At 55.6% G+C, this 25910-nt stretch overlaps 1 protein-coding gene across 2 annotated transcripts; it reads right to left on the reverse strand.

Annotated features, from left to right (window-relative positions):
* Positions 1-1920: 1920 nt before the first annotated feature.
* On the reverse strand, positions 1921-25733 carry LOC115334269 (proton-coupled amino acid transporter 1-like). 2 transcript variants are annotated; one of them, XM_029998285.2, is made up of 11 exons: positions 25630-25733; positions 21713-21860; positions 20892-20982; positions 19619-19707; positions 19285-19380; positions 18577-18661; positions 16227-16445; positions 15888-15986; positions 14235-14401; positions 8071-8240; positions 1921-4910 (listed from the first exon to the last, which is right to left on the reverse strand). In XM_029998285.2, the coding sequence occupies exons 2-11, from the start codon at positions 21853-21855 to the stop codon at positions 4642-4644; spliced, it is 1428 nt and encodes a 475-aa protein (XP_029854145.1). In that variant the 5' UTR covers positions 21856-21860; positions 25630-25733; the 3' UTR covers positions 1921-4641. The 2 variants fall into 2 exon arrangements, with proteins under 2 accessions (XP_029854145.1, XP_029854146.1); XM_029998286.2 differs by lacking the exon at positions 25630-25733 and adding an exon at positions 24680-25574.
* Between the last annotated feature and the right edge of the window lie 177 nt (positions 25734-25910).

Genomic DNA, 25910 nt, shown 5'->3' on the forward strand with positions numbered 1-25910 from the left:
AACCAGGGACTCACCCAGCTCCCCAAAACACCCCCGGGATACCACAGCACCCTACCTGCCGGCTGGAGGGGGGCTCATCACGCAGAGAGGCTGAGAAGGGAAGAGAAGGATAACGTCCCTCCTGCCTCAACTGCCGGCAGCAGGACGAGCATCACCTGGCACAACCAGACCTCCCACCCCAGCCCTACTACCCCACTACAGCTGGGGTTAATCACAAATTAAAGCCAAGGGAGGGACCACTTGGCTGCAATTGTGCAGGTCCCCAGCTCGGCTTTCCTCTGCCGGGATGGGTTTGTGAACTTTGCAGGACCGTGTGGATATTTTTAATAAAACTCTAAATGCAGATGGGTCCCCAGAGCAGGCTCATCCCCCTGCATGTTGATGGGACATTGTAAAGAGTAGGTTGCCATCCCTGGGCTTGCTGGAGGAGCAGCATTTTCTTATGGCCAAAGGGAAGGATGGGGTTCACCTGCTCTGCCCCTGTTTTCTGCTCATAAATCCCAGTTTGTGCCTTAGCTCTCTGGCGCGTTCAGCAGAGCGGGATGGCATGAGCCCTGGCACAAGCGGTATCGCAGTGGGGACCCACCGCTGCTGCTGGCTCCAGGTCTGGGCAGGTTTCCGAGGGGTGGCCAGGCTGTCACCCTGCTGGCTTCCCACCCTTGCTCCAAGATTGCCACAGTTTCTCAGCAAAATGCACCGCTTTTTCCCATAAAGCAAACCCAAATTATTCTTCCCAGCATCAGAAGCAGCGCAAATAACAGTGATGATATTTTCCTTTAGACTTTTAACTGCCTCGGGTCTCCTCGGCTGGCAGCCACAGCACAGGGGAGGGCAAGGGCAACGGAGACGATGCTTTGCTAAGTGACACCTGGGAGAGGGCAGCCTCAGCAAAGCCATTTCATGGAAGGGGTGCAGCCCTGCAGCGTTCAACCCTTGGAAGGAAAGGATGGTCGTGGATCCAGCCATGGTGACTCTCCAGAGTCAGAAATACCCCGACCACCAGGAGCTGCCTGTGCTCAGCCATTCCTCCCAGCCTGGGGTTCGGGTGGCCTCGGATCCCCCTCCAGCGACCACACTCCCCATCAGTCCGCATACCTGAAGGAGACTTTTCTGCCACGGCTTCAAGAGATTAACTTTTTTTAGCACTGATTACCCAAACAGCCCTGCTGATGACACACTGCAATGGCATGAATTATTCAGCAGTGTAAGGATAAGCCGAGCTGCAGCCACACTGGCATGGCACCCAGCCATCTCTGAGCATGGGCTGGCTTTTCCTCCTTTGATCTCTTGGGCGGATCAGCAGCAGCTCGGCATCCACCAGACTGTGGCCATCGGCACATGCCAGGCTCTTTTTTCAGCTGCAGCCCCATTTTCGGCATAAACCAGGCTGCTGGGTCCCAAGACACAGCCAAGAAGCCAAGGCACAGCTTTGGTGGGGCAGAGAGAAGAGCCAAGCCCAGCAAGCCCATAAAGGCTCTGCCCACAACCTACTTGCACAAATGCATTCAGAAGAAAAATTGTAATTTTCAGAGCAGCAAAAGTGAAATGCTTTTATTTGAAATCCTCAGCAGAAGAAAAGTCTTGTATGCTGCAGGGGTGGGAAAAACACAGGGCCTGACCCCAGCTGCCTGCTGGGCTCCAGGTCTCCTGCTCTCCCATGGATGCCCCCTCCTCCCCAAGCCCTTGTACTTGAGTGGTATTTGCAAAAAGGAAAAAAAGAAAGGAAAAAAAAAAGTGATGAGTCCCAAAAGTTGTAGCATGTCCACTGGCATTAATGCCGCACCACTGCCCCATCCAGCCCGGCACAGTGGAATCCCCCCTTGGAGACGCCCAGACCTGCTCCAGACCCGGCCCAGGCCCTGCCAGGTAGTTTTACACCTGCCTCATGGAAAAGAAACCCCCATCTCACATCCCAGAGCCTTTTCACATAAAAAATAGATCATATTTATTGATTAAAGTAAGATACATGATTCGGGTGCAGCACCAGCTCTTCCACTGGGCAGCCACACACGCTGTACGCTGATAATATCCATAGGCACAAGACATGTACATTAACCATTCCTATATTTACACAGACAATTTCCTTGGTTAGAGCAGCCTATGATACACAAGTGTCAAGTTTTCATGTCGGTCAGGTCCTGTGTCAGGTCATCCTGGCTCAGCAGAGCCCCTCACGCCACGTGCCCCCCCGGCACGTCTGGCCCCATCTCCGAACATCCCCTGCTCACCCTGATAAAGGTGAAGAACTGCAAAAAAACATTTAATGCTGCTGTGATATCCCAGTCTCCTTGGAAATGAGGTCTCCACCGCTGACTGCAAAATGCGTTTGGATGTTAGGAGCCCTGTCAGCAAACCCACTGACACCCAGTACCAGGCTGGGGACATGCCCTGGCACACAGCTGTCCCCCAAAACACAGCCAGCCTTCTCACAGGGTGCCGACAGAGCTCAGGGCAAGCATCAGACATCCCCTGCTCCTCACAGCATGCCCTCCTCTACCAAGGGTGACATTTCTGCACTCAAACCCAAGCCCCAAGGGCCACGTCAGGGTCGGTACAGAGGGATGGATGTGAATATTGCACTTTTCCCATCCGCGGCATGCCCTAGAGCCCCCTCCCCCGGCCAGAGCCGGGTGTTTGCTCTCTATCCCCATGGTGTCCTCCAGACGGAGGATTTGACTTAAAGCTTTGCTCTGCTCATGACCAAGGGATGCCGGAGCGTGCCGAAACCTTCACCAGCACAGACTTGGAGGAGATGAGGTGAGCACCAAGAGACACAGCGAGCAGGTGAGGGACTGGAAAGGAGCAGCGACGTGGCACAGACCTACCCTGCACCTGGCTGTGGGTCCACATACCAGCATGGGGCACCCGAAGCAGAGCTAGCAAAGGGGACACAGTGCAAGACACTGAAATGCCACACAGCGAGGAGGCAGGCTGCAGCGACGCCGCTCTGCACAGCCTTCTCCTCCCAGAAGCAGGTCAAACACCAAAAATAACCCCAAGCCTCACTCACCCTCCATCAAAGATAGGAATGCAGCCTGCCAGTGCTATATTTGCACTCCTTTCCCCCCACAGCCAGCAGCCTTTGTCCACACCCAGGGAGACACGGCTGTATGGGATGCAGGGATAAAGGCTCTCCGAAGGAAGCCACCGCGCTGCCGGCATTTGGGAGATGCTGCATTATCAGGGAGGGGTTTGGCCCAGACACGGGGCTGCGGAGGAATGGATCAGCCAAAAGCTTTTCGCACCTCTAGGAGAAGACATCCCATGGAGGATGTATTTGCTCTCTTGTCTTAAAAAAAAAAAAAAAAAAAAAAAAAAAAAAAAAAAAATAAAATAGAAATCCAGCAGAAAGGCAAGGAAACTCTTTAGGGAAGAAGCTGGGCTCACCGAGAAGAAGGAAAGCAGCAGCGTAGCGGGGACAGTCCCTCCCAGGCATGCACCAGCCACAACCCAAGAAGCAACAGGAGCACAGGGAGAAGTGCCAGAGAGCTGCATCCTACCTGGGGGCAGGAGCTGGGGTGGAGGCAGAGGATGCAGAGGGAATGGGACCAGGAGAGAAAGGGGGAAAAAAAAAAAAAACAAAAAACAAAAAAAACCACATTATGGGGTTTTTGTATGTGATTTGACATTCAGTATCGGCCTGCAGATGCAGACGGGGCGTGCCGGGGCCAGCTCGGGCACTGTAAACAAGGTGATGTATTTTTGCGGCGTGCGGGCAGCACGCGGTGACCCCCAGGGACACCGCATCCCACACAGGGAGAGGGCTGCCAGCCGCAGGCAACCGGATCGGACCCTCGTTAGGGCAGAGACCATTTGGCTCTGTGCACATCTCAGTTCTCTAATGCTTCTGAAAGCGACACGTTAGGTATGCGTGCTAGATGGGGAAAAAGAAGTGTCACTACTGAAAGCATGGGCCAGGGATCAGCAAATCCTCCCAGGCCAGGGAGGTGCCGTGCCCGGTGCCCAGCTCCAGGCACTGCTCAGCCCCCGAGGCGGCTGGAAACAGAGCTGGAGCACAGCAGGACCCAATGCCCACGTCTGGGGATCCCACTGTGGGAAAGCTGGGGGGCCCCAGGGTGCTCCGCACCTTGGGCTCTGCCTGCTCTCCCCACAAGGCTGGGGTAACAGGCAGCTCCATGCTCTCCAACCTGAGCTGAGGTTTTTCTGTTGCTGTAAAAATAAAGTGCTGAGGGGAAAAAAAAACAAAACAAAACAAAACAACTGGCACAAAAAAGAGCAGTCCCTGTTCCCCATCCTGACTGAAGGGATGGGGGAAATACAGAAAGGTTGGGATTTAAAAAAAATAAAATAAAATAAAATAAAAATCTACATCCACAGGATTCCTCACCTCTCAAAGTGACTATTTACACAGGTACCGAGGGGGCTTGTTTTGCTGTATCACCTGCCCAAAAAGCCCCCAGGGAAGGCACTGCCCCAGCCCAGATCCCACCTCCCCAGCCGGAGCCCAGCACGGGACCCTGCCGCAGATGGGCAGCCGCGATGGTGGGCAGCCCCGTCCTCTCGCAGACCAAACCCACCACGTTTCGCGAGAGGGGAGACCGTTCCCAGGAGACCAGCAGCGCCCGGTGCCCGCGCACCCCCAGCACGGCACCCGGAGGGGCCGGCAGGGCAGAGGGACCGTTACTGCACCACGGTACTGGTGGTGTTCACAACGGCGGCAGCGGGCGCCGCCAGCTCCACCAGCGCCTCGTACGTCCCCACCACGAAGCCCACGAAGCCGAAGAGGCTGATGGCGACGTCCTTGGCGATGACGAGGGGGTGCATGCCTTCTGCATAGTAGGTGGCGATCTCCAGCAGCGGAGGGAAGATGAGAGCCAGAGCGCTGCTGCTGACGGAGCCCACCAGTGAGATGACGATGTCCAGGCGTGGGATGAGGATGGCCAGCACGCCTGGAAAAGGAGCGGACACGATGTTAGCGCTGCCAGCTCCCAGACAGCAGAGACCCTCCTCCCCCGAGTCAAAACAAGCAAAAACCCACCGCAGGGATGCCATCTGCTTGAATCAAACCTCTGCCCTTTTCCCTGACACAAGAGCCTTGAAGACATGGCTGCATATTTTTCCAGCAACTCCTCTCCAACAAGCAATTAAGCCGTTGCATTGAGTGAACAAAGCGCAGCACGCAGACCAAACCTTTTTTGTTGCCCTGGGCACCACCACAGCGAGCCCCAGGGCTGAGCGGGATGGGTGCCCCAGCAAACAGATGCCGCTGGCAGAAGAGCGGCTGCCGGCATCCCCGGCCCCCTCGTGAGAGCCAGCATTCCTGCTCCCCACACCTGGGGAGCTGTAAAGCCTCAGAAACCCCATAAAAGCAGGAGACAGGAGGAAAAAGCCACCTCCCCCCACCCCGAATAAATTCGTGTGGTTTGCATGTGTTTAGAGCTGCTCCAGCAGCCGAGCACCTACGGCACAGCCCGGGGGAGAACATTTGTTAGGTAAAAACTACAGCCAAGGAAAATCCCCCTGGGAGACTTCTGACAGCTCACGCTTAGCGGTGCAAACTCTGGCATATTCCTGCTCCCCCTCCTCCTGCTCGGGGCCAGGGGAGGACAGAGGGATGGTGCTTTCTCTTTCCAACCAGCCCACAGCCACCACCACCTCCAGGCTCCTCTCAGAGCAGCACAGTGTTGGCATTTGGGGAGCAGATCTAAAATAAAGGATTATCAAGGTCCCGTTTTGCAACCCAGAGCGGTGCCCCTCTGCACGCTCATACACCAAGCAAGCTCCCCATCCACGGCAACCTTGGCACTCAAGAGCACCGCTGCTGCTTTTTGGTCAAACAAAGCCTGAGGAAAAGGCAACCAGAGCTTTGCACAACAGAAGAGCACCCTCTGGCAGGCAAAGCAGACTTCAGCACTTAATAAGTGACCAAGAGAAATAAATTGGTTTATTGCCTTGAAAGCTCTGCTTAGAAATAGGAGACACCTAGAATCGTGGCAGCTACAGCCTCAGTGGAGAAGGGATGTCTCAGGGCTCCTTACTGGAGGGATTTGTTCACTCCCTGGCAATCAGCTACAGGCAAGAGAGGCTGTTGGAGCATCCCTGAGCCAAAGATCACCCACGGCACTGCAGGAGATGGAAGGCTTGGGAGACTGACAGCAGGCAAAGACACAAACAGGAGATGCTCCTGCACATCGCCACCACTCCAGCCCTGTAGTCATCTGGATAAGCCTAAAGATGAACCATCCCTCCACCATGGGGAACAACAGCAAAGGTCCCTGCTGAGCTGACCTGGAGGAAGTTTATCCCAGCGCTCAGCCCTGCACAGAGCCAAAGGTGCGCTCTGCCAGGTCTCTGCTGCAAGCAGCATCCCCGCTCCGGCAGCCTGTGGTGAAAGCCGAGCAGCCCATCCTCAGCCCACCCCACACTGCTCTTTGGACTCAAAGTAAACAAAATTATTAACTCCCCTCTAAACCAAGCAGAACTGAAGCACCAGCTGCAGTCCTCAGCCTCCAGGGGCAACGGTCGTGCTTTCCGCAGGTATTAATTCAAAGGGTTTTTAAGTGAGCTGGTTTTGAAGTCTAAGCTTAAAAGACACCCATACACCAAATTGCATCCTCTCTTTGGAAGCCAAAGCCATGATGCGGGCTTGTTCTGCAGCCACGCAATCATCCGATGAATATTCATGCAACTCCCCTAATTACTTTTATTCTCGCCAACAGCCACAGTGATCTCTTACATGGAAGGGTAAGGGGAGGAGGTACAAAGGAACCAGCATCCTTCCACCAACACCTCTGCTGCCTCCCTACCCCCAAACGGGAGGGTACAGCCACTGCCGGTGCCTAAAGCCATCCCGTCACTCCAAGCCTTTGCTTCCCTGGACAGGCACACCCCAACGCCCTCCGGGAGAGGCTCCCATCCCACAGGCAGACTCCGAGCCTGACCACAGCACCAGGGTGGCCAGAGCACACGGTCCAGCACAGCGGGATTTCATCCCTGCACCATCCCTCCAGCTGCAGGCATCGAGACAGAATGTGCTTCAGGAACTCAGCACAGAGGAGATGAGGCTTTGTCCACCTCTGTTAATGCAGCACTTCTGGCCCATCATTAGCAAGAGCCCAGAAGCCAGCAGCACCCTGCTCTCACCCTTGAGTTAGCACCACACTCGTCTCAAACCCAAACCAAAGCCAGGGAGGATGTGGAGCCAGGTCCCTGACGCTCAACTCTGATGCATCAGCAGCATCAAGCCATGGAGAAAAGCTCTTTTTCAGCAGATGATGCCTGGGAGCTCAGTCAAGCGTCTCAGCTGTGCTGATAACAGCAAGGATTTAGCCTTCAGGAATCAAAGCCAACCAAAATCAGATACTCCTGCACCTGATTTGCTCCACATCTTTCCCGAAGTTCCCCCAGACTCGAGCCCAGCAGCCTGCTCCACCAGAGCCTCACTGCAGGCACTAAACACCCTCAAGGGAAAGGGACCATTTGAGGCTGACCCAGCCAGACCTGCCCTGTGGCACACGCTCCACACCCCAGCAGACTGCCACAGGCACGCTGGGGCTTTGGTTATGGGTCACGTACCATTGTCAGTTGTCTTCTGCTGTGCTACATGCTGCAACGAACGTGTGTGTATGAGGACACCCACTCCCTCACGGTCAGTGACCCCTTTGCAACCGTGCCCTCGTCACGCAGGCACGAGGAGCCTGGCTGCACGCTGCCTACGGAAAACAGCCTCCAGTTTGGGCAGCCCTGGCACCAGACCAGGTGCTGGGAGCGTTTCACACAAAGCTTGATGGGACCCGATGGCCCCCAAAAGGCCTGAGGCTCCGCAGGGATCTGCCACCTCAGAATGATGTGGGAAGTTTACTATTCCTCAACTGAAAAGACCGGTCCCATATGGAGGGGGCAGAGGACCACTGCTGCTGCTCCGTGGAAGCCACTTTGGCCCTCTGGCTTGCATTAGCAAGGGCCAGGAGACTCCCTGCTGTGAAGGCTTTAGCAGCAAGGCGAGGGGCAGCAGGGCGAGGGGCAAAGGCTCTCAGCACCACCAGCCCACAGCGGGAAGGAGGTGCCACGTCCTCACAGGAGAACTCAGACAAGCCGCTTTCTACTCACAGGTCACGCTGACCAGGGCCACCCTGAGGAGCAGATTGACCAGCCAGCCCCAGCGCTCCGACACCCGGGCGACAAGGGGAGGGATGACGATCTCAGCAGGCACGTAGAACTGCACGGCGTACGTGAAGAAAATCCCGAAGGAGAAGAGCAGCTTGACGGCTTGGTACAGCCTGCAAACAAGAAGGAGGAGACCCGGTGAGACACGCTCTTGCTCCAGCCCCCACGGCATCAATGGCAGAAAGTAGAAGGGGAACACTCTGCCAAGAAGGACTTTTGTGTGCCAATGGTCTGCCCTCCTGAACGCTCTCCTGGAAAATTAGGGGTGATGCATTCGATCCACAGAGACCTTTCTTGGGCAAGAGATAGCAAGGAGACAGCACAACCTCCAAGCCGCAGCAGCACATGCCCCCACGCCTAATCAGAGGCTTTAGTCCTGGGTTTGTGTACGGAATCATCGGGCCAGGAGTTGGGCCAGCAGCCTCTCAAGTGCTGCTTCCCCTTGGGAACACTCACGGGCACAGATAGTGAGAGCTATTTGAAAAAAAAAAAACAAAACAAAAAAACCACACACCCCAAAAAAAAAACAAAAACAAGAAATACGTAGGCTCCGTACCACCCTCTCCACTTGACCAGGCTGGACTCTGCAAGGTCTGCAGTGACACAGGGCGGCCTTCTTCATGACTGTCCCCCAGAGACAACACCCAAATACCCACTAGCACTGGTACTGCCAAGAGCCTGCAATCCTGACTTCTGACCAGTGACCCAAAATGAAGTTGCATCCATCACCCATCCCCAGAGGTTCCTCACCTTGACCTTCACTAACAAAATTTCTGAGCTGAAGGAAGAAAAAAACCTCCTTTTCTCCTACTTGTAACCAGCTGGATTTTATTCTCCATCTTGAAACAGGAGATGAAGAATATCTTAAAATAGGCTTATCAGCTGCAGCCATGAATATTTCACAGATTTCGATTACTGCTTGGCTTCTGAGGAGGGGGAAGAGGACAGCACCACCGGGATAAGTCTGGGCTTACAAAGCAAATGTGATGCAAACGTCACCATCGCCACCTGCAACTCAGCCTCCTCCATAAAACAAAAAAGAGTAGCTATTTTTGGAATGCTGCATAATACATGTTTGGGGGGAAGACGGTTAAAAGAGCAGTTTGGGCTGAGCAAAAGGAAGGCAGAGTGCAGACACGCTGCAAACAGCACCTTAGGCTTACCCCGAGTCAGATCTCACTACGTCCTAAATCCTACAGCAATGCAGCGGGAGGCAAGTGTGGTTGCAGGAGAGCGCCTGTCAAAAGCCACATCCCAGCACCGTCTCTGCCCTCAGCTCCCCAGGAGCAGAAAAAGCCTCTCCAAAAGAGGAGCGATATCTAGTCACATCACATATGGTCCTACCCGTTCCCCAACTCAAGACATGCTGACCAAGCAGGAAACATGGGTCCTGGCCATACCACTTGGGTATATATGAAGTGGATCCAAGCTGAGGAAGGTATCTGGCTTCTCCTGCCTTCTTACACGCCTTTACCTTCTTTGGGTCCAAGCCAGCGCTCCTCTGTATGCTGGCTCTCAGCATCCAGCTGCTACAACAACAGTCTCAAACCAGAGAAGTCCAAGTATTCACATGCAAAACAACTTTGAACACTAGTGGCAGAGTTTGGTGGAGTCAAACATTTCCCGCAATCATGGGGGATGGAGTTAGGGATCACCTAAGTGAATAGGATGTTATGCAAGTCCATGGGACCAGATCAGATGTATTCGAGGTTGTGGCCAACATCAGCCTGAAGCCACTTTTATCATCTTTAAAAGAGCAGGGTGATCAGGGAGAAGTCCCGCTGCCTGGAAAGAAGAACATATCCACCTTCAAGAAGGATGAGGGAAGCTACAGGCTAATCAGCCTCACCTCGATCCCCAGAAAAGTATGGGCTAAGTCCTTCTGGCATCCATTTCCAGGTACATATTGGACAGGATGAACAGCCAGCAGGGATTTGCCAAGGGGCAGTCATGGAAATATCCTCACCGGTGACCTGGATGAGCTCTTGGCGACTGAGAGCACGCTCTCAGCAAGTTCCCAGCAAGACCGATTTGGAGGGAATGGCTGACACACCTTGGAGCAGAACCTAAACAACATGGTGGCACGGGCAAAGTTCAAATGCAAGCACAAAATCCCGCACATGGGAAGGGCTGGGGCCTGGCTTCCCATCTGGCCTGGAGAACAGGACCTAGAAGTCTTGGTGGGCAGCAAACTGGACATAAGCCAGCAGCAGGACCTTGCAGTGATTAAGGTCAATCCCATACCTGGCTATATTAGCAAAAGCACAGCCAGCAGGTTAAGGGTAGGGATTACTCTCATTTGGGGCTTGTGAAGCTGCATCTTGAATGCTGTGTCCAGTCTTGAGACTCCCAGGACAGGACACACATTGACCTACCAGAGCAAGTTGAGTGGAGGCTACTAAGATAGTTGGGGCTCAAGCACATGACGTACAAGGAGAGGCTGCAAGACCTGGGCTCATTCAGCATGAAGAGAAGGTTAAGGGGAACGTTATTACTGTCTTCAGCTACTGAATAGGAGGGCATGGAAAAGACAGAGACAGGCTCTTCTCGGAGTTGCACAGCAGAAGAACCAGGGGCAATGGGACAGAGCTGCATCCCAAAAGGATAGTCAAGCACCAGAACAAGGGCCTGGAGAGGTGGGCAACCCCCCTCCTTATTGATACTCAAACTTTAAGTTGGCCCTGCTTTGAGCACGTGAGTGGACCGGGTAATCTCACAATGCCCTCTCCAACCTAAATTATCTTGTGATTCCATGGACAAACTAAGGACAAAGCTATCACAGAGTCCAGAGTGCGCCCACTCAGCCACACATGACTTGAGTGCACGGTAGCCTTGAGCCATCTACCCCATGGCCTGCATATCTTATCATTGTATTTTCAGTTAAGTGATGCTGTAAAGCCATAAAGTCCTCCAGGGCAATCCACAATTAAGAGGTATTATTAAAAAAGGTACAGAATAAGGTTGGGTACCAATGCTGTACAGGTCAGGAACCAGGACAACAAGCTCAAAGGGCATTTTAAATATCAAGAAGAGGAAAAGCTCAAGCACTAGCCTTGACCCACAGAAAACACAGATCCACACAAGGCCCTGAAGAGGCGCTGCTCTGCCAGCCACAGCAATTGCCTGCTTAACCCAGAGAGCCACGCCAGGCCACCCCAATAAGCTGCAAAAAATGGCATATCCTCCTTTGACCGTAAGCTCTGTCATTACCTACCTCCAACTGGCCATATGCAACCAAACATCTTCCCCCTCACTATAGCATTTCTTCACTCTTCAGATGGTGGGGTGAAGCAACCCTTCCGAAGATGCGAGGAGGGATTTCTGCATAGCAGTGCGGTATTTCGGAGGCCGTGGTTAGACCTGGGCACTGGGAACCGACACACTCCTCATTTGAGGAAGCTGCGGTTATAGAGAAATGAGGCTGGAAAAGTCCTTAGTCATCCTGTAACTCAACAATTCCCGACACGTTCATCGAATCTGTTCTAGAGACCTCCGGGCAATGGCTACAGCCAAGGAAGAATGCAGCATCTTTGCCACAATGCTCACCTTGTCTCCCACGCTGCAGGCAAACCCATGACTTCTCACCCACAGCCATTATAACCAGCTTCTGCAGCCCAACACCTTTTACTGCTGGGGAGAAAACCCACAGGCAAAGCACGATGTGCAAAACACTCATTTCAAGAGCAAGTCTTCACCCATCACCTACAGTTTACTGCATGGGAATACAGCGGTCAAGGCCTTAGCCCAAGTATCCCAGCCCTTACTTTAGATAACCCATTTCCAAGTCCAATATTTACAGCCTCCGTTGAATGTTCTGCCAGGAAGCAACATGCACAAACACCTAAGCGTTTTGCTTGCTGAGTCACAAGGACCACAGCACACCTTCCCTGCAGGCAGCCCGCAGGAGCCCTGCCACGTGCCCAGGCTTCCCCACGTGCTGCTTCCAAAGGGCTATTCTCTTCTCACTACCTGAAAAACCCTACAGTTTTTTTCAGAAAAGTACTTTTGACAGAAAGCGTGGATGGTCCTAGAAACATGCATTTGAAATAGGATCTTTCTGCAGCCTAGCAAGTCACAGAAATCCCATTACGCTCTTCTAAGGGAACACCATCCTTTAGAGCAAACAAAGCTGAGATTTCCTGCAGAAGCCCCTTGGCCACATTACAGGTCAGCAGACGTCGTTGCAGGCTGTGGCGTGACCTGGTGCCCTGCAGAGCCCAAGACCTGGATCTGACCTGCTTTCCACCTTCAGGAGAAGCAGCAGCATTTCATCCCCTCCACACCTCACTTTAACTTGCTGAGCGGATGGGATTCACGCCTACTGTGCCTGGCACGGTGGGATTCAGATCTCCCTACAACACAGGCAGTTTTTCCCCCAGTCCCATCCCTCCTCGCTGAAAGCAGGGACCTGGCAGAGCTCCCAGCCTCTGCAGGGGACAAGGCAGGGCTCTTGGCAGGAGCAGGACCTTCTGCCACACCAACATCCAGCAGTTCAGTCACTACACAGACCCAGCATGAATGAAAGTCCATGCACTCAAACTGAAAGAAACCCACATAGCAATAACTAAAGCAAAAACAGGCTCTGTTTTTTTTAAATCTTTGCTTTCTCCAGAGCCCCAGCTGTGCAACTTTACAAGGTCAGCATGCAGAAGCCCACCAGTGACTCAAGATTTGATTTCTGCCCAAATCCACTTCAACAGTGGGGAAGAGGCACCAAGTCATGCTGCACGGTGTTGGGCAGCTGCTAACAGCAGAGAGGATGGGCTGGAGAGGGGGACAGGCACCCCCAGCTCCAAATCTCACTCTGGTCTCTTGCAGGATTTCAAGCCAGCAGAGACCTCAAAGAGAAACTGTTGAACTTCAGAGTGCTCCTAAGCAAACCCAGAGAAACCGTGTTACCGCAGGACGGCTTTCCAAGAAGCCTCGTGGCATCAAAGCCAACCCTCAGCCCCAGCTCCGCACCAAGGCGCAGGAGGTGCTGCCGTGCAAGTGGTACCTCTGCAGTGCATACAGAAGAGCTTCTCTCCAGCTCCTCCTCACCTGTCAGCACCATGTCCTGCCACACAGACACCCCAAAGCAGCGTGTCATAAGCAGCAAGAGATGGGTTTTTTCAGGACTTTCTCAAATAATCCCAAGCAGAGCAAGCTGGAAAAGGCATTTGCTCTTGATAATTTGCACGCTCCACTCTTCTTGTCCCAAAGGCAAGAGAAACTGTTTGTATTTCTCCTCTGGGATGAATATGGAGCTGTGACACTGAGCAACCACTCGTGCCCAGGGACAGACCAGCAGGCAGCCCGGCCAGCTGCTGCAACAGCCACCAGCCCCAGCAAGAGGAGAAATAAGCCCTCCCGGTAAGCAGGTACAGGGTCAGGCCACCTGTATTTCCGCAGGGCTCCAGCCAGCGACTGGAGTATCTCGAGAGGCCTCGCCAGATCCCAGAGGAGGACAGACAGGTTTGGGGAGCTGCAGAGCTCACCCCCCATGGGAAGGAAGGGGTATCCTCACGGCACCAGCGCTCGCAGGCAAAGCGTTGGCTCGAGACAAGCCGCATCCAGGCATAACGCAGAGCCCAGGAGTGGGAGTTTGAGCTCCAGGACTGCAAACAAGGAACGCAGCCCACGGGTGCAAACGTCAGATCTCACCCGCTCTGGGAGCTCCCAGCTTTGGGTTAGTTTTCCATGTGCTTCATTTAGGGAAGAGAATCGGTTCAACAACCTTCTGATACAGCCGCATGGGGACTGTGTTCAACATCTGCCAGCCAGAGCGCTGCTTAGCGCCCAAAAAGATGCCACAAGGCTCCAAGAAAAAGGCAGGAGCTGCACCTACCCAGGCAGAGACCACCAGGGACCCCGAGGAAGCAGCCTGAGCTGTAGAGCCAAGACCAAGCTCAGACACCGCAGCAACAAGCCTCTCTCCACCCCATACATCAGACAATCCTCATCAAGCTCCTTTGGATGGTTTGGCTATGGCACGGTTGATCCTTCCCCAAGCTCACGCAGATTAGTTCTCCTAAGGAACAATGTCCCCTGCTGCCCCCTCTCCCACCTCCCTGGCCGGGACCCTCCTTCCTCACCCCCCAGCCCCTCCACTCCCTCCAGGGACTCACCAGCAGTTGGGCAGGTTGAGCGTTATGCTGGCCTGAATGTCCGCCCTGAAGCGCAGGTACCCCAGGACGCTCAGGCTGATGTACAAGATGGTGACAATGGTCATCCCCACGTACAGGATGACTGGGAACTGCCGGGGGTTCTTCATCTTGTTTTCCAGAGGCAGCACCTGGGAGAGGAGGAGGAGGAGGACGATGACGACTGAGCAGTGGGTTACCCCCCTTCCTCTATACCCCTCAGCCCTGGAAAGCAGGAGGGGCAGCCCACGGCCAAGCACAGTCCCCCATGCCAGGGGAGAGGATGGTCACACGTGGAGCCTGGAGAACCCAGCTGAAAAAGCCGCTGTACTGGAAATCTGATTTCTGCACTCCCATTTGAGACCTTCATGCTTGGCGTGGCAAGTCTCCAGCAGGGTCACTCATGCCCTTGTCTTAATGAAGGGACCTGCTCCCTCCCCTTGGCAGGAGCTGTGCCCGTTGGTGCCTGGCATCTTGGGGCGATGTCATCCGCCCCATACCTTGGTTGCATTACACTCTGCGCCCCAAAACAGCGCAGTCATCCCCACTGGGACAGGCCCATCATGTTACATTGTCTTGCTTTCCTCAGCAGACCCCGGAAAGACCAAGACACTTTCTCCTCTCCTATCAAGTTTGTCCTGATAGAATTCAACCAGGCAGGACAATAAAAAAAAGGAAGAACAGAGGCAAGTCCCTCACCTCTATACTACTAACGCTTGTTTTCAAATACAGGACTTCAGCAAACATTTTTATAGCAGTCCTTGGGTGGTGGGGATCTCAAGAAGAGACACAGTGGCAGAGCTGGTGAGGAGGCAGGACCAGAAAAGCTTTTATTTGCTACTCCACCTCCAAGTCATGTGAGGAAGAGACTATTTGTGCCTCACTGCCAGCAAGAGCCCTCTGCCCTGGGCACAGCATTCAGTAAACACCCCTCCTGTAATGGATTTGGCCCTCTCCAGCCCTTTGTTTACACAGCCAGCTTATATTAAGAGATGAAAACATTTTTTCCTCCTTTGAAGGGAGCTCCTGGAAACAACCCACAACATCTTATGGAGCCATTAAGCTCTCCACCCACCCACCCAGCTTCTTTCACAGACACAGCCAGTCTATTTACAGCACCTTGTATGAGAGCCACATGCAAATCCAGCCCCACAGCAGACTGGGGCCACGCGGCTGCCAAAGGGAGATCTTGGTGCCTCCACAGCAGGGTGGGAAGGAATGGATCACATTTTTTTGTATCGTGCTTTTTGGCCTCCCACTTAGGCAGCTTCAGGATCCAGCCAGGTAACAAGACTCCGGATGATTCCTCATCCGCCGGTCAACCAGCGGAGCCAAAGGCAGCTGCCAGTGCGATTCCCAGCAGAGCCCAGTCTACTGCCAGATACAGCCACCTTCAAAGGAGCAACCAGCCTCCTGAGGTTTGGAGCATGTGCTCCTCCAGCCTCAGATGGAAGCAACAGGGTTTGACCCAGGAGATAGCCTGGAGGCTAAAGCTAACAGCATCATCCAGAACTTGAGCTACTGTCAGAGAAGTTCATCTGCAAATACAGCTGCAACGCAGAGCAGGTGCTGCGGCAAGCCCGAGCACAGGCTGAGCCTCCCGTGCAGGCAGCCCCGCTGCCACACGCCGAGACTTACCACCCCGATGCCTTCGAAAGCAAAGATCGCGGTGCCAAAAAACAGAGGGTAGGTCTTCCAGGCTGCTGCTAGAGGCAGGTCACTGGGATCAGGAATGTCCTGGAAAAAAGCCCACGCAGAGTTCAGATGCGGGGACGATAGGGAGGACCTGGCCTGCTCCCATCGCTCCCTGTCACAGCCCCATGCCACAGGGCAAGCCCTGCGGAGCAGAGGGTAACCACCGTGCCCACAGGAGCGAGCAGCACCCCACCGCATGCAAACACCCCACTGTCAAGCTCCCTCCACCTGCCAAAACACGAGACATCGCAGAAATGACAGAGGGGAGCCATACATGCATACCCTGACGATGTACTGGTAGATCACGACGAGGCTGCCAAGCATGGCCACGTTGGCCAGCATGGAGAAGATGGACAGGACCTTGAGATTCTGGATGAACGTGAGCAGCACCACGAAAGGCAGGAGGGAAAGCATGTATAGCCGGGAGTCCATGGTGGGGGTCATGGCCACTGTCCTGTTCGAGTTGCAGTCATTGGTGGTCCCGTTTGCTGCAGATATGACCTGGGGAAGCACAGGAAGGCTTGATGAACCGCATCACGCAGGACTGAGAGCCATGGATCTTGGCAGCCCATCCCAGATGGATCAGAATACTACCCCATCAGCTCACTTTCAAACACAGCTAGTCGATTAAAATCAAAGCAACATGGGTTTTCAGGTAGTTTCAAAGCAAATCCTTGTTACCTTGCTAGGAGCAGAGGTGGGACTAGCTACGGCATCTGAGCCGAGAGAGCAAAACCTGCCCGAGCCCAGGCTCGCTGAGCACACGAACCCAGCAGCCAAGTGCACCAAGGGCAGAGGTTGGTTTGCGCTGCCCACATGGCCAGTTGAGAAGAGAGGAAAGAGGCGTTAAGTGCTGTTTCCTCAAAAATGTTTTTCCTCTTGCTGCACCATGTTACACTCAACATCACACACCCCTTCAGTCACCCAATGCCCTGTTCCCATGCAAGGACATCTGGAAGCTACTGCTGGCCCCCAGCTTCGCTTTCTTCATGGAAAATCATCCTTTCCTTGGGGTCTTTCATTCCAAAGGCACTCTAGGCCATGTGCTCACCTCTAGAGACAGTTCTGCCCCAGGAACCGGGTGGCTGAGCCCTCCCTCCCAAGGAGCACGGGCATGCTCTGGATCACCAATACAACCACGACCAAGCTGGTTCAGGAACCAGGTGCCATCGGGCCACTGCAGCAAAGGGCTGCCTGCAAACTAATTTAGCCTGCTCCAGAACAAGTCCTGCCCCAGAGGAGAGGCCAAAGAGCTTCTGTGCAAATCAGCATCCTCCATGGGAGAGGGCAGCACAGAGCCACGCACCCACAGGGCAGCGCTGCTCGAGCCCTGGCCCGCCCTGCCTCTCCACGGTTTGCTCCAAAGCTGTCTTCCAAACCAGACCTCTGCCCAGCACAGCAGCACCTAGCCCAAGGTACCACCTGCACCAGCACTCCCCACCTAACACTCTATTCCCCACCACAAAAAGAAACAAGCAAGAAACTCCCCACGCAAAAAATTCCAAAACTGAAGCCAAGGGGTTTCCCAGCTGTGGCCTAAAATGGGCTGGATTTGCAGGTTTTTGCAAATTTCCCTTATGGCTTGAGCCAGCCTTCAATCTCCGCTGCAAGGGGCCAAGCAGAAAGAAGCCCACCTTCAAAAAGCAGCAAGGGGCCATTCGCGGGGAGCAGGGGGCCAGCAGCAGCCCAGCCCAGCCCCGCACACTTGCCCTGCTCGCTCCTGCTCTCAGGGCTGTTGGCGTCAGAGCACCGATGTTCACCCATTTACTCCTCCCGGCCATCCCACAGGGCAGCACGAAGGGAATCTCCTCAGCTGCTGCTCCCGGAGCAAGGGCAGAACCCATCCATCCTCTGCCACCCCCCCCCCACTGCCCCAGGAACCACCTCTGAAGCTGACGGGTATCAGGGAAGAGCTGATGAAGGGCACGGCTGCGGTGGTAGCGACCGGACCACTGCTGCAAGAGCAGAGCAGGAGCACGTGGGGGAACAATGCTGACCGGTGCCTGCGAGGCACCGAGCTGGTGGAGGCTGGGAACAGGGACTCATTATTCCCAGTTTCTTACAGCACAGGAGCCAGCCAAGCCGTTCAGGGTTTCTGTTTATTTCCTCCTGACGCCTGGCAGAAGGAAACTCTTTCCCTAAAGATGTAATTAAGCTCCAGAGCCACAGGATGAGGAAAGAAACAGGAATGCAAACAGGTCCAAGAAAGGGAGAAGAGAGGTTCATGGCAGGTCCTGGTACCCACACATTACCATCAACAGAGAGTATCAATAAACTAATTAACTGAGGTGGGCAGGACATCAAAGGCACAGTCCCTCTGCTGTCACCTCACTCCTGCCCTCCCTCACTAGGAACAGCCCCCACTTCCCCTGGGCGACACGGATGGCTCCAGCGCCTCTGCACGTGGAGCAAAGTCACAGGGACCCTCAGAAAAACCTGCCCTGTTTAAACGGGAAAACCAATCCTCCAAAATACCCAGGCAGAGGAGCAGTACCTTCCTGAGCAGCATCAGCTACAGAAACCAGACCTTTGGTGGAGAACAGGGCCATGACACAGGAGCTAAGAACAACCCAGGCACCTCCACACCCCCTCTCACCTTCCCCTTGCTCACAAAGGAAGGACTAAGTCTAACCTGTTTCAGATTGTCAGCCAGGAAGACAAAGTAGACGCAGCAGAAACCCAACTGAGTGATGATCAAGAAAAGTCCCACTATACGCCTAGAAAAGAAAAAAAAAAAAAAAGACCATTTGTTAGCCAGGCCATACAGAAATAAGAGCCCACTTCGGTTGCTTGGGGCTGCACTCAAACACTGCAGCGATGCTGCTCTCCCCAGGGCTTGAGGTGTGCAGGTCAGAGCGTGCCCAGGTCGCTTCTCCTCAATGATCGGGAGAGAGGACTGTATCTCCATCTAACCTCACAGACCTCGGGCTCCCTAGTCACAGGAATGGGTGGATGTTTGAGCACCTGATGTGCGATGATCTGTGTGACATCCACAGGGCTGGTAGCATCCCTGAGAGCAGCCGTTAGATATGCTCAGTGTCTAACAAGATGGGCCAGCACTGCGATACGTGTTATTTACCCCTTTGTTACGCTGCGGAGACTTACTTCCCCCCCTCCTTTAGTATAAGACACATCTGGCTGGGGACAGGACTGGGTCAAAGACCTCAACGTTACCCCCTGGGGGACACTGAGCACTCAAGGTAGGTGACCCAAAAAACATTTTATGTCACTTGTGCTCATCTGCCGACACAGCTCAGAGACCAGCCAGCTCTTCTATCCCAGCTGCAGCACATGCTGGGCTTAAAGACAAGTCCCCTGCCTGGAGCAGGGGAACAGGTACCTTCCCCAGACAGCATGTGTCCGCAGCCAGGCGCTGGGAGTTGACTCCAGCCCATACATCACGGCACCCCCGTAGTCCACAAACTGTTTCTGGAACCTGTGCAGAGAAGAAAGAGAGAAGGCATGTCACATCAGCCCTGTCTGCTGGTTCCAAAAGCGAATGATGACATTAATGGGAAAACAGTTCCTGTGAAATAGCCCAGAAGCAGTTCCCGACTTTGAGGCTTCAACACGGGCAACTTACTGCTAGGAGACTTCAGAAAAACCACAGGGCTTCTTGTGAAAGAAGGAAGAGCCTAGGAGCACCAGTGCCAAGAAGGGGAGTTGCTCCTTACCTGTAGCAGAAGTGATGGGCACATTTCACCAGGATGCCCATGCAGTGCACAGCCACGACTCCCATCACCACCAGGCTCAGAGGACCCAGCTGCAGGGGAAGAGAGGGGGAAGGCTGCACTCTGACGGCCAAAGGCAGACCTGCACGATGGGTTTTACTTCCAGACAAAACCCCACGGGCTCCATGAGCCAAAACACGGCTTGAGGCTGAATCCGGAGCTCAGGTGCTGCTCCCAGGAACCAGCCCCTCAGGACCAAGTAACCCCACAGAGAGCCACGAGCTTGGCAGGAATGATGCAAAAGCAGCAAGTTGGGGCAGTTTGGGTTTAGCAAAGCGCTTCCAGGATTGTTTTTCAAACTATCTTGCACATCCCTATTACACAGGTGACAAAGAGGTCACGGTCTGGACAAAGGAAGTTTTTTTCTTTAATTATTTTTATTTTTCAATCTGAACAATGGGAATGCTGCATTGCTGGGCAAGGAAACCTGGAGCAGAGCAGCGAGGTGCTCCCACCTCTCACACAGGTGGCAGTTGCTCGGGCATGATGCAGACACAGAGAAGCTGAGCTTTGGGACAGAAGCTGGGGGGAGATGTGATAGTGGCCGGAGGCTGCTGTTTGACCTCCAAGCGTGACCTCAGCCCTCAGGCAGCAAAGCTGCATCACATCCACTGATGTCAACACGGCCAGAGCTGCGAGGCTGGGCCAGCCTACGTGAAACCCCACAGAGGGAAGCATGCCACCATCTCCCATCACCAGCCTTAACCGCTGACTGACGGGGCTGGTTACACGCGTGCTGTGCTCGTAGGACCCTCAGGAGGCACACAGCATGCTCAGCACAGACCGACTGGGACAAACCAAGGTGGAGGCTGTGCTGAACCTGCCATGACCAAGTCAAGGAGATGCCACCCAAGCGCAGCACCGAGCATTTTGGGAGAAAGGGGCTGATGCCACAGGGGCCAGGGAGGTGACACCCAGCTGGGTGCGGGGGCACGGACCCAGTGCCCTGCCTGACCCCAGCAGAGGAAACCGCAGCCCTGACTCACGCACTGAACTCACGGAGATTAGCCAGCACAACGCAGGAGTGGCAAGAACAGTCTCAGCAGCAAATGAAGCAAACCACAGAGCCCCGGGTGCAAAAGCTCACAAGCCGACAAGGACCAAGAGGCATCTCAGCAGGGAGTCAAGCCCTAACACCGGCCACGCAAGCGGCCCAACGCCCTGAGGTCACTCTGCCCCGTGAGCTCCGGCACAGCAGGGCTGAGAGCTGCCTTACCAGGATGCCGGCGTTCTTCACAGCCAGAGGCAGCCCCAGCAGCCCCGTGCCAATATTCCCCTTTAGGAGGTGGATCAGGGTCTGGTACCACCTGAGGGAGAGAAGAGGCAGAGATGACCATCAGCAGATGCCTGCATCCAGACCACGCACAGTCTCAGCCCTCGGTTCATCCTGCTCAGGGTCCAGCAGCTCTGAGCTGCTGCGGGAAACGCACATGGAGGTCTGGATCCTGTCCCCTGAAGCTAGCTCAGCCCAGTGGGACTGAGGAATGACAGGAAGCAAAGACTCAACAAACAGATTTTGGGTGGGCATTTGCAAAACCGGCTTCAAGGCAAAACCCAGCATGAGCGCAGCTCAGCACCAAGGGGCTGCACAACAAGAAAGTCTCCGAGTTGAAGGGATGGGTCTCCCTCAGCATCCTCTGCTCACCTGGGTGAATAAGGCATGAGGAAGCCCCCAGGGCACGGCTGCAACATGCCCATGTATCCTCTGAAGGTGGACATGCTGTTTGCTCGCCACAGCTCCCCATAGAACCAAGCTGGAGCAGGGGAATATTGGGAAAAGCATCAAACGCTGCCCACTGCTGGCGAGCCCAGCTTCACCGGAGAGCAGAGCGCAACTGGGGCAGCTGCTCGCTTGGTGCCAGCACCCCAAACAGGCAGGACCACAGCTCTGCCCTTGCCATCCCCAGGAGAGACTCCCCATAAAACCACAGCTCCACCATCCTCTAGCAAAGCCGGCAGGCAGCAGAGAGCCACCGTTACCTCCTCCACCCTCCCCAGGTGCTGGGCCAGCCCGGGAGGGAGGGAAGCATCACTCACGTTGTCCCGTTGGTCTCCCCGAAGCGCTGGTAGGACTCAGGGTGGGCGAAGCCGTTCATGCCACCGGGCGGGCTTCCCTCTGGCGTGACGTCCGTGGAGCTGTAGTCGTTGTAGTCCTCACTGCGGAGGCGCCGGGTGGACATGGTCCCTGTGGAGGGAGCTGCATTAGTGGTGCCCAGCTCGACATCCCCCTTCCCAGGCTCCTTGGGGTCAGCCATCGCGCAGAGAGACCAGCTCGTACTGCCGGAGCAAGGTCTCCTTCAAGGGCTTTTATACAGCAATGTGCTCCCGCCCAAGCAATCACTGGGCTGGCATGTCCTAAGGTCAAAGGTGCATGGCACATTCCCACTGGCTCTTCCTGCAGGCTCGTGCCCCTGTTTCGGGCACACCCAGGCAGGACAGGCTTGGGATCCTGCAAGGCAGAGCCTGGATGCGACCCGCTTCACGTCAGGCAAGGGACCTGCGTACCCCTGCTCTAAGGGTGGCGAGCGTGGCACCACAGCCACAGGCAGCGGGGCAGGGAGGGACATGCTGGCAGTGCATCCCAGCCCTGGCACTCGGGCTGTCAAGAGGACGGCCAGGAAAGAGCAACCGCTTTTAACCCACAACAGTTTGCTGCAAGGGAACAGCTTGCTCATGCCAGGGAAGGGTAAGTTTTCTAACTTCTCTTTTTTTTTTTTTTTTAATTGAAGACTTTTTATTAAAAAGAATTTTTTAAAAATTGATTATGCTGCATCAGGTGGGAGCACAGCCCACGCTGACAGCAAACCACCTGCTCCAAAGTTTTCACAGCCACGGAGGTGCCTGTGGAACTAAGGGGCTTCCCAGGATGAGGCACCTGCGCAATTGGGAGCCCTTGCTCCAGCGAAAACCCTAATAGTCCTGCAAGCCAGGAGCACCAGCACAAGCCCTCACCAGGGACACAAGCCTCCTGCCTTCCGCTGGAAAGCAGCCAGCTGGTTTAATTCCCACATGTGCCCTGAAGAGCTCCTGCTGCTTCTGCACAGCCTGCTGCTCCCCTCCCAAAAAAAAGCCTTTGCTTCCTCCAGCCCCTCAGCCACACCCAGCACCCCGAGTACCCATCGGGAAAGAGCATCAGAAGGAGGGAAATTATCTACCAGGCTCCTGCCACACAGCCTGGTGACTCAGTCCCTGAACCAAGGCTCCTCTGGGGTGTCATGCCCCAGGCATCACCACCACCACCCCAGCAGTCCCAGTCCTCCCCAGGCACTGGTGGGGAGACAGGCCAGGGCCGAGCGGATGCAGCAGAGAAATATCGCTACCACAAACGGGCTCGTTTCCTGCCAGAGCGCTCCTCGGGCGCCTGACGGGTCACGCGAGCACCCACAGGATGCGGCCCCGGCACAGATCTAAATGTTTGGCTGTGCAGGAAAAGCTCAGCCCAGGCTGCTCTGCTCCATCCCCAGAGCCCCAGCACCACTCTCTGCAAACCTGGCTGCTACATGCAAAAACAAGCCAAGAGCTGCAATCGCTGGGGGGGTCCAGCCTTGCAACCAGAAGGGAAGCAGGGAGGAAGGGACTTTACTCGACTCTGGATGCTTGCTCCAGATCCGGGCTGTTCGGGAGCAGTTACTCAGGCCGCAACAACGCTGCTTTATTTCCTGCAGCACCAGGCAACACCGGCAGCAGAAAGCAGGGCCAGTTGGTCCCGTGCAATACCAGCCTCCAGAGCAGCGGTGAGCCCGGCTCGCAGGCAGGCACTCCAGAGCTGAAGGCAGCACATGCATCACTCTTGCACAGCCTCCTCCCTCGCAGCCAGGCCACGTAACCACGTCCTGAACTGGCTCCGCCACAGGCAAGGCGATCCAGCAAGGCAGGGACCAGGAAAAGCGGCAGCATTAGTTTACACAAGGAAAGCGTTAGAAGCTATTTGTCATCAGTGACAGACCCGAGGGGCAGGGGAGAGACTTGGGAGGCTTTGCATAGCACCAAAGGCTGGTAGTGGGCAAGGACAGCAGGCAGAGGGGGTGGCAGGGTTGGGTCAGGCATGGACAACCCTCCCCAAAGATGGCCTGCACGTTATCTGAAGTACCCAACAGTGACATCCTCCAGATAAAGCACAACACGGTTACATCAGTCTGTCTGATTGCTCCCTGCAATTTATTTTTTTTTCCCCCCCCAAGCAGGACCAGCTGCTTTTTGCTTTGAAGAGCCAGGGAAATGTGTTCATCATGACTTGCCTTCTTTGTGTCTGGATTAAAGGTTGCATAGCAGCAGAGAGCAAGCACTTGGCTCCCCCGCCGTCAACAAGAAGAAGCTGCAAAACTTGTCTCATCCACACAATTAATATTTCAAACTGAACCAAAACCCCAGTACATCATTTCCTCGTCATTACAAAGAGCAAAGACAGGAACAGCCACATTCGGTTTCCACTTTAAACCCAACTCCTTGGCCGCTTTCATGCGCATTTTTTTTTTTCCCCTCCCTACGCATACAAGCAATTTCATCATGGTAAGCAAAGTGCCTAGGAAAGCTGGGGGGGGGGGGGGTAGGGAGGGATGTAACAGCTATTTGTCCCTTAGAGTGACAACCCCACGCCAGAAGCAAGATGCAACTTGCTGCTGACCCTGACAGCTCTCCTCCGCTGAGCAGGAGCTGCATGCAGAACGGGCAACGTGAAATCTTCCAGAAAAGTAAGCTGCACAGCAAAACTCACTGTCGCTTCCCATCAAGCGTGTTGAATCCTTTATTTCCAAAGCGCTGCTCGTAACCCATCTCAGTGTGACGCAAGGGAGAGCTGGCGCTGCCAGATCCCCCTCCCACCTTGCCCCTCTCCCCTGCCTACAGGGAGGCTGAAGGAAAGCCCCTTCCCCAGGCTGCCATGCCCACGCCAGCACGACACCTCCCAGACACGATGGCCACACCAGCTGCGTCCCCACAGCATCGGTCCTCTCATCCCTGTGTTACCCGGTGCTCCCGCAGCCCCAGATTCACCCCCAGACTCACCTTTCCAGCACTTTGCAGCACGGCCTGGTCCCCCCAGCCCTGCTTCTCCCTACAGGGAGGCTGCTTGGCACAAACCCCCCACCAGTCCCCCCAGCTCCCACACACAGGAGCACGGCCGCACCCCGCAGAGCTCCCTGCGCCCTCCAGCTCGCCCTCCCCACAATGCCACACAGCACCCCGCACCCTTACCAGCACCTCACACATTGGTGCACACTGCAGGGGGCTGTGCCCCCACACACTGCATGGCACCCCTAGACACTCCGAGGGGAACCCCAAGGACTGCCAGCACCCCTGCAGGGCACCACCTGCACGTACCCCTGGGCACTCTCGCAGGGTCTAGGCAGACCTGTACACTCACGCGGGCTCTGGGCACCCTGAGGCACCGCTGCAGGCTGCCAGGACCCCCAGGGACCTCTGGGCACCCCTGCAAGCTGCCAGCACCCACGCAGGCTCCAAGTATCCACATACATACACATGGCCACGTATATGGGCTACCAGCACCCCCAAGCTCCCCTGAGCACCCATGCGGGCCGCCAGCATGCTTCTGCACCCCTGAGCACCCATACCTGATGCCAGCACCCCCAGGGACCTCTGGGCACCCACGCAAGCTGCCAGCACCCCCCACGCTCTGAGCACCCCCCTACACACCCAGCCACGTACAAGGGCCACCAGCGACTCCCCGGACCCCTGAGTCCTGTCACCGCACCCAAGCTCCCTTCAGCATCCACGCAGGCTGCCAGCTCGCTCCTGCACCCCTGAACACCCACGCGGGCTGCCAGCACCCCCGGGACCCCGCGCACCCACGGGGGCTACCGGCCACCCCGCGCACCCTGCGGGCTGCCGGCACCTCCTTGCATCCCTGAGCACCCCCGCGCGCTGACAACCGGCTGACAGCCCCCTCCCGCACCCCCACAGCACCCCCGCGGACCGACAACCCCCCGGCCCCGCACCTCGCCGCCGACCGCCCCACGCCGCGCCGCTCGGCCCCCGCCGGGCCCGCTCCCTCGGCCGCGCCGTCACGTGACAGCCGGCTCAGCTGACGGCGGCGCCCGCGCCTGCGCACGGAGAGCGGTGAAGGCGCGGGGCGGGGCGAGGCAGACGGAGGGGCGGGGCGAGGCAGGCGGAGGGGCGAGGCGAGGTGCGGCGGAGGGGCGGGGCGAGGCAGACGGAGGGGCGGGGCGAGGCAGGCGGAGGGGCGGGGCGAGGCGCGGCGGAGGGGCGGGGCGAGGCA

Source organism: Aquila chrysaetos, chromosome 22 (genome assembly GCF_900496995.4).
Source record: "Aquila chrysaetos chrysaetos chromosome 22, bAquChr1.4, whole genome shotgun sequence".
Lineage (NCBI taxonomy): Eukaryota > Metazoa > Chordata > Aves > Accipitriformes > Accipitridae > Aquila > Aquila chrysaetos.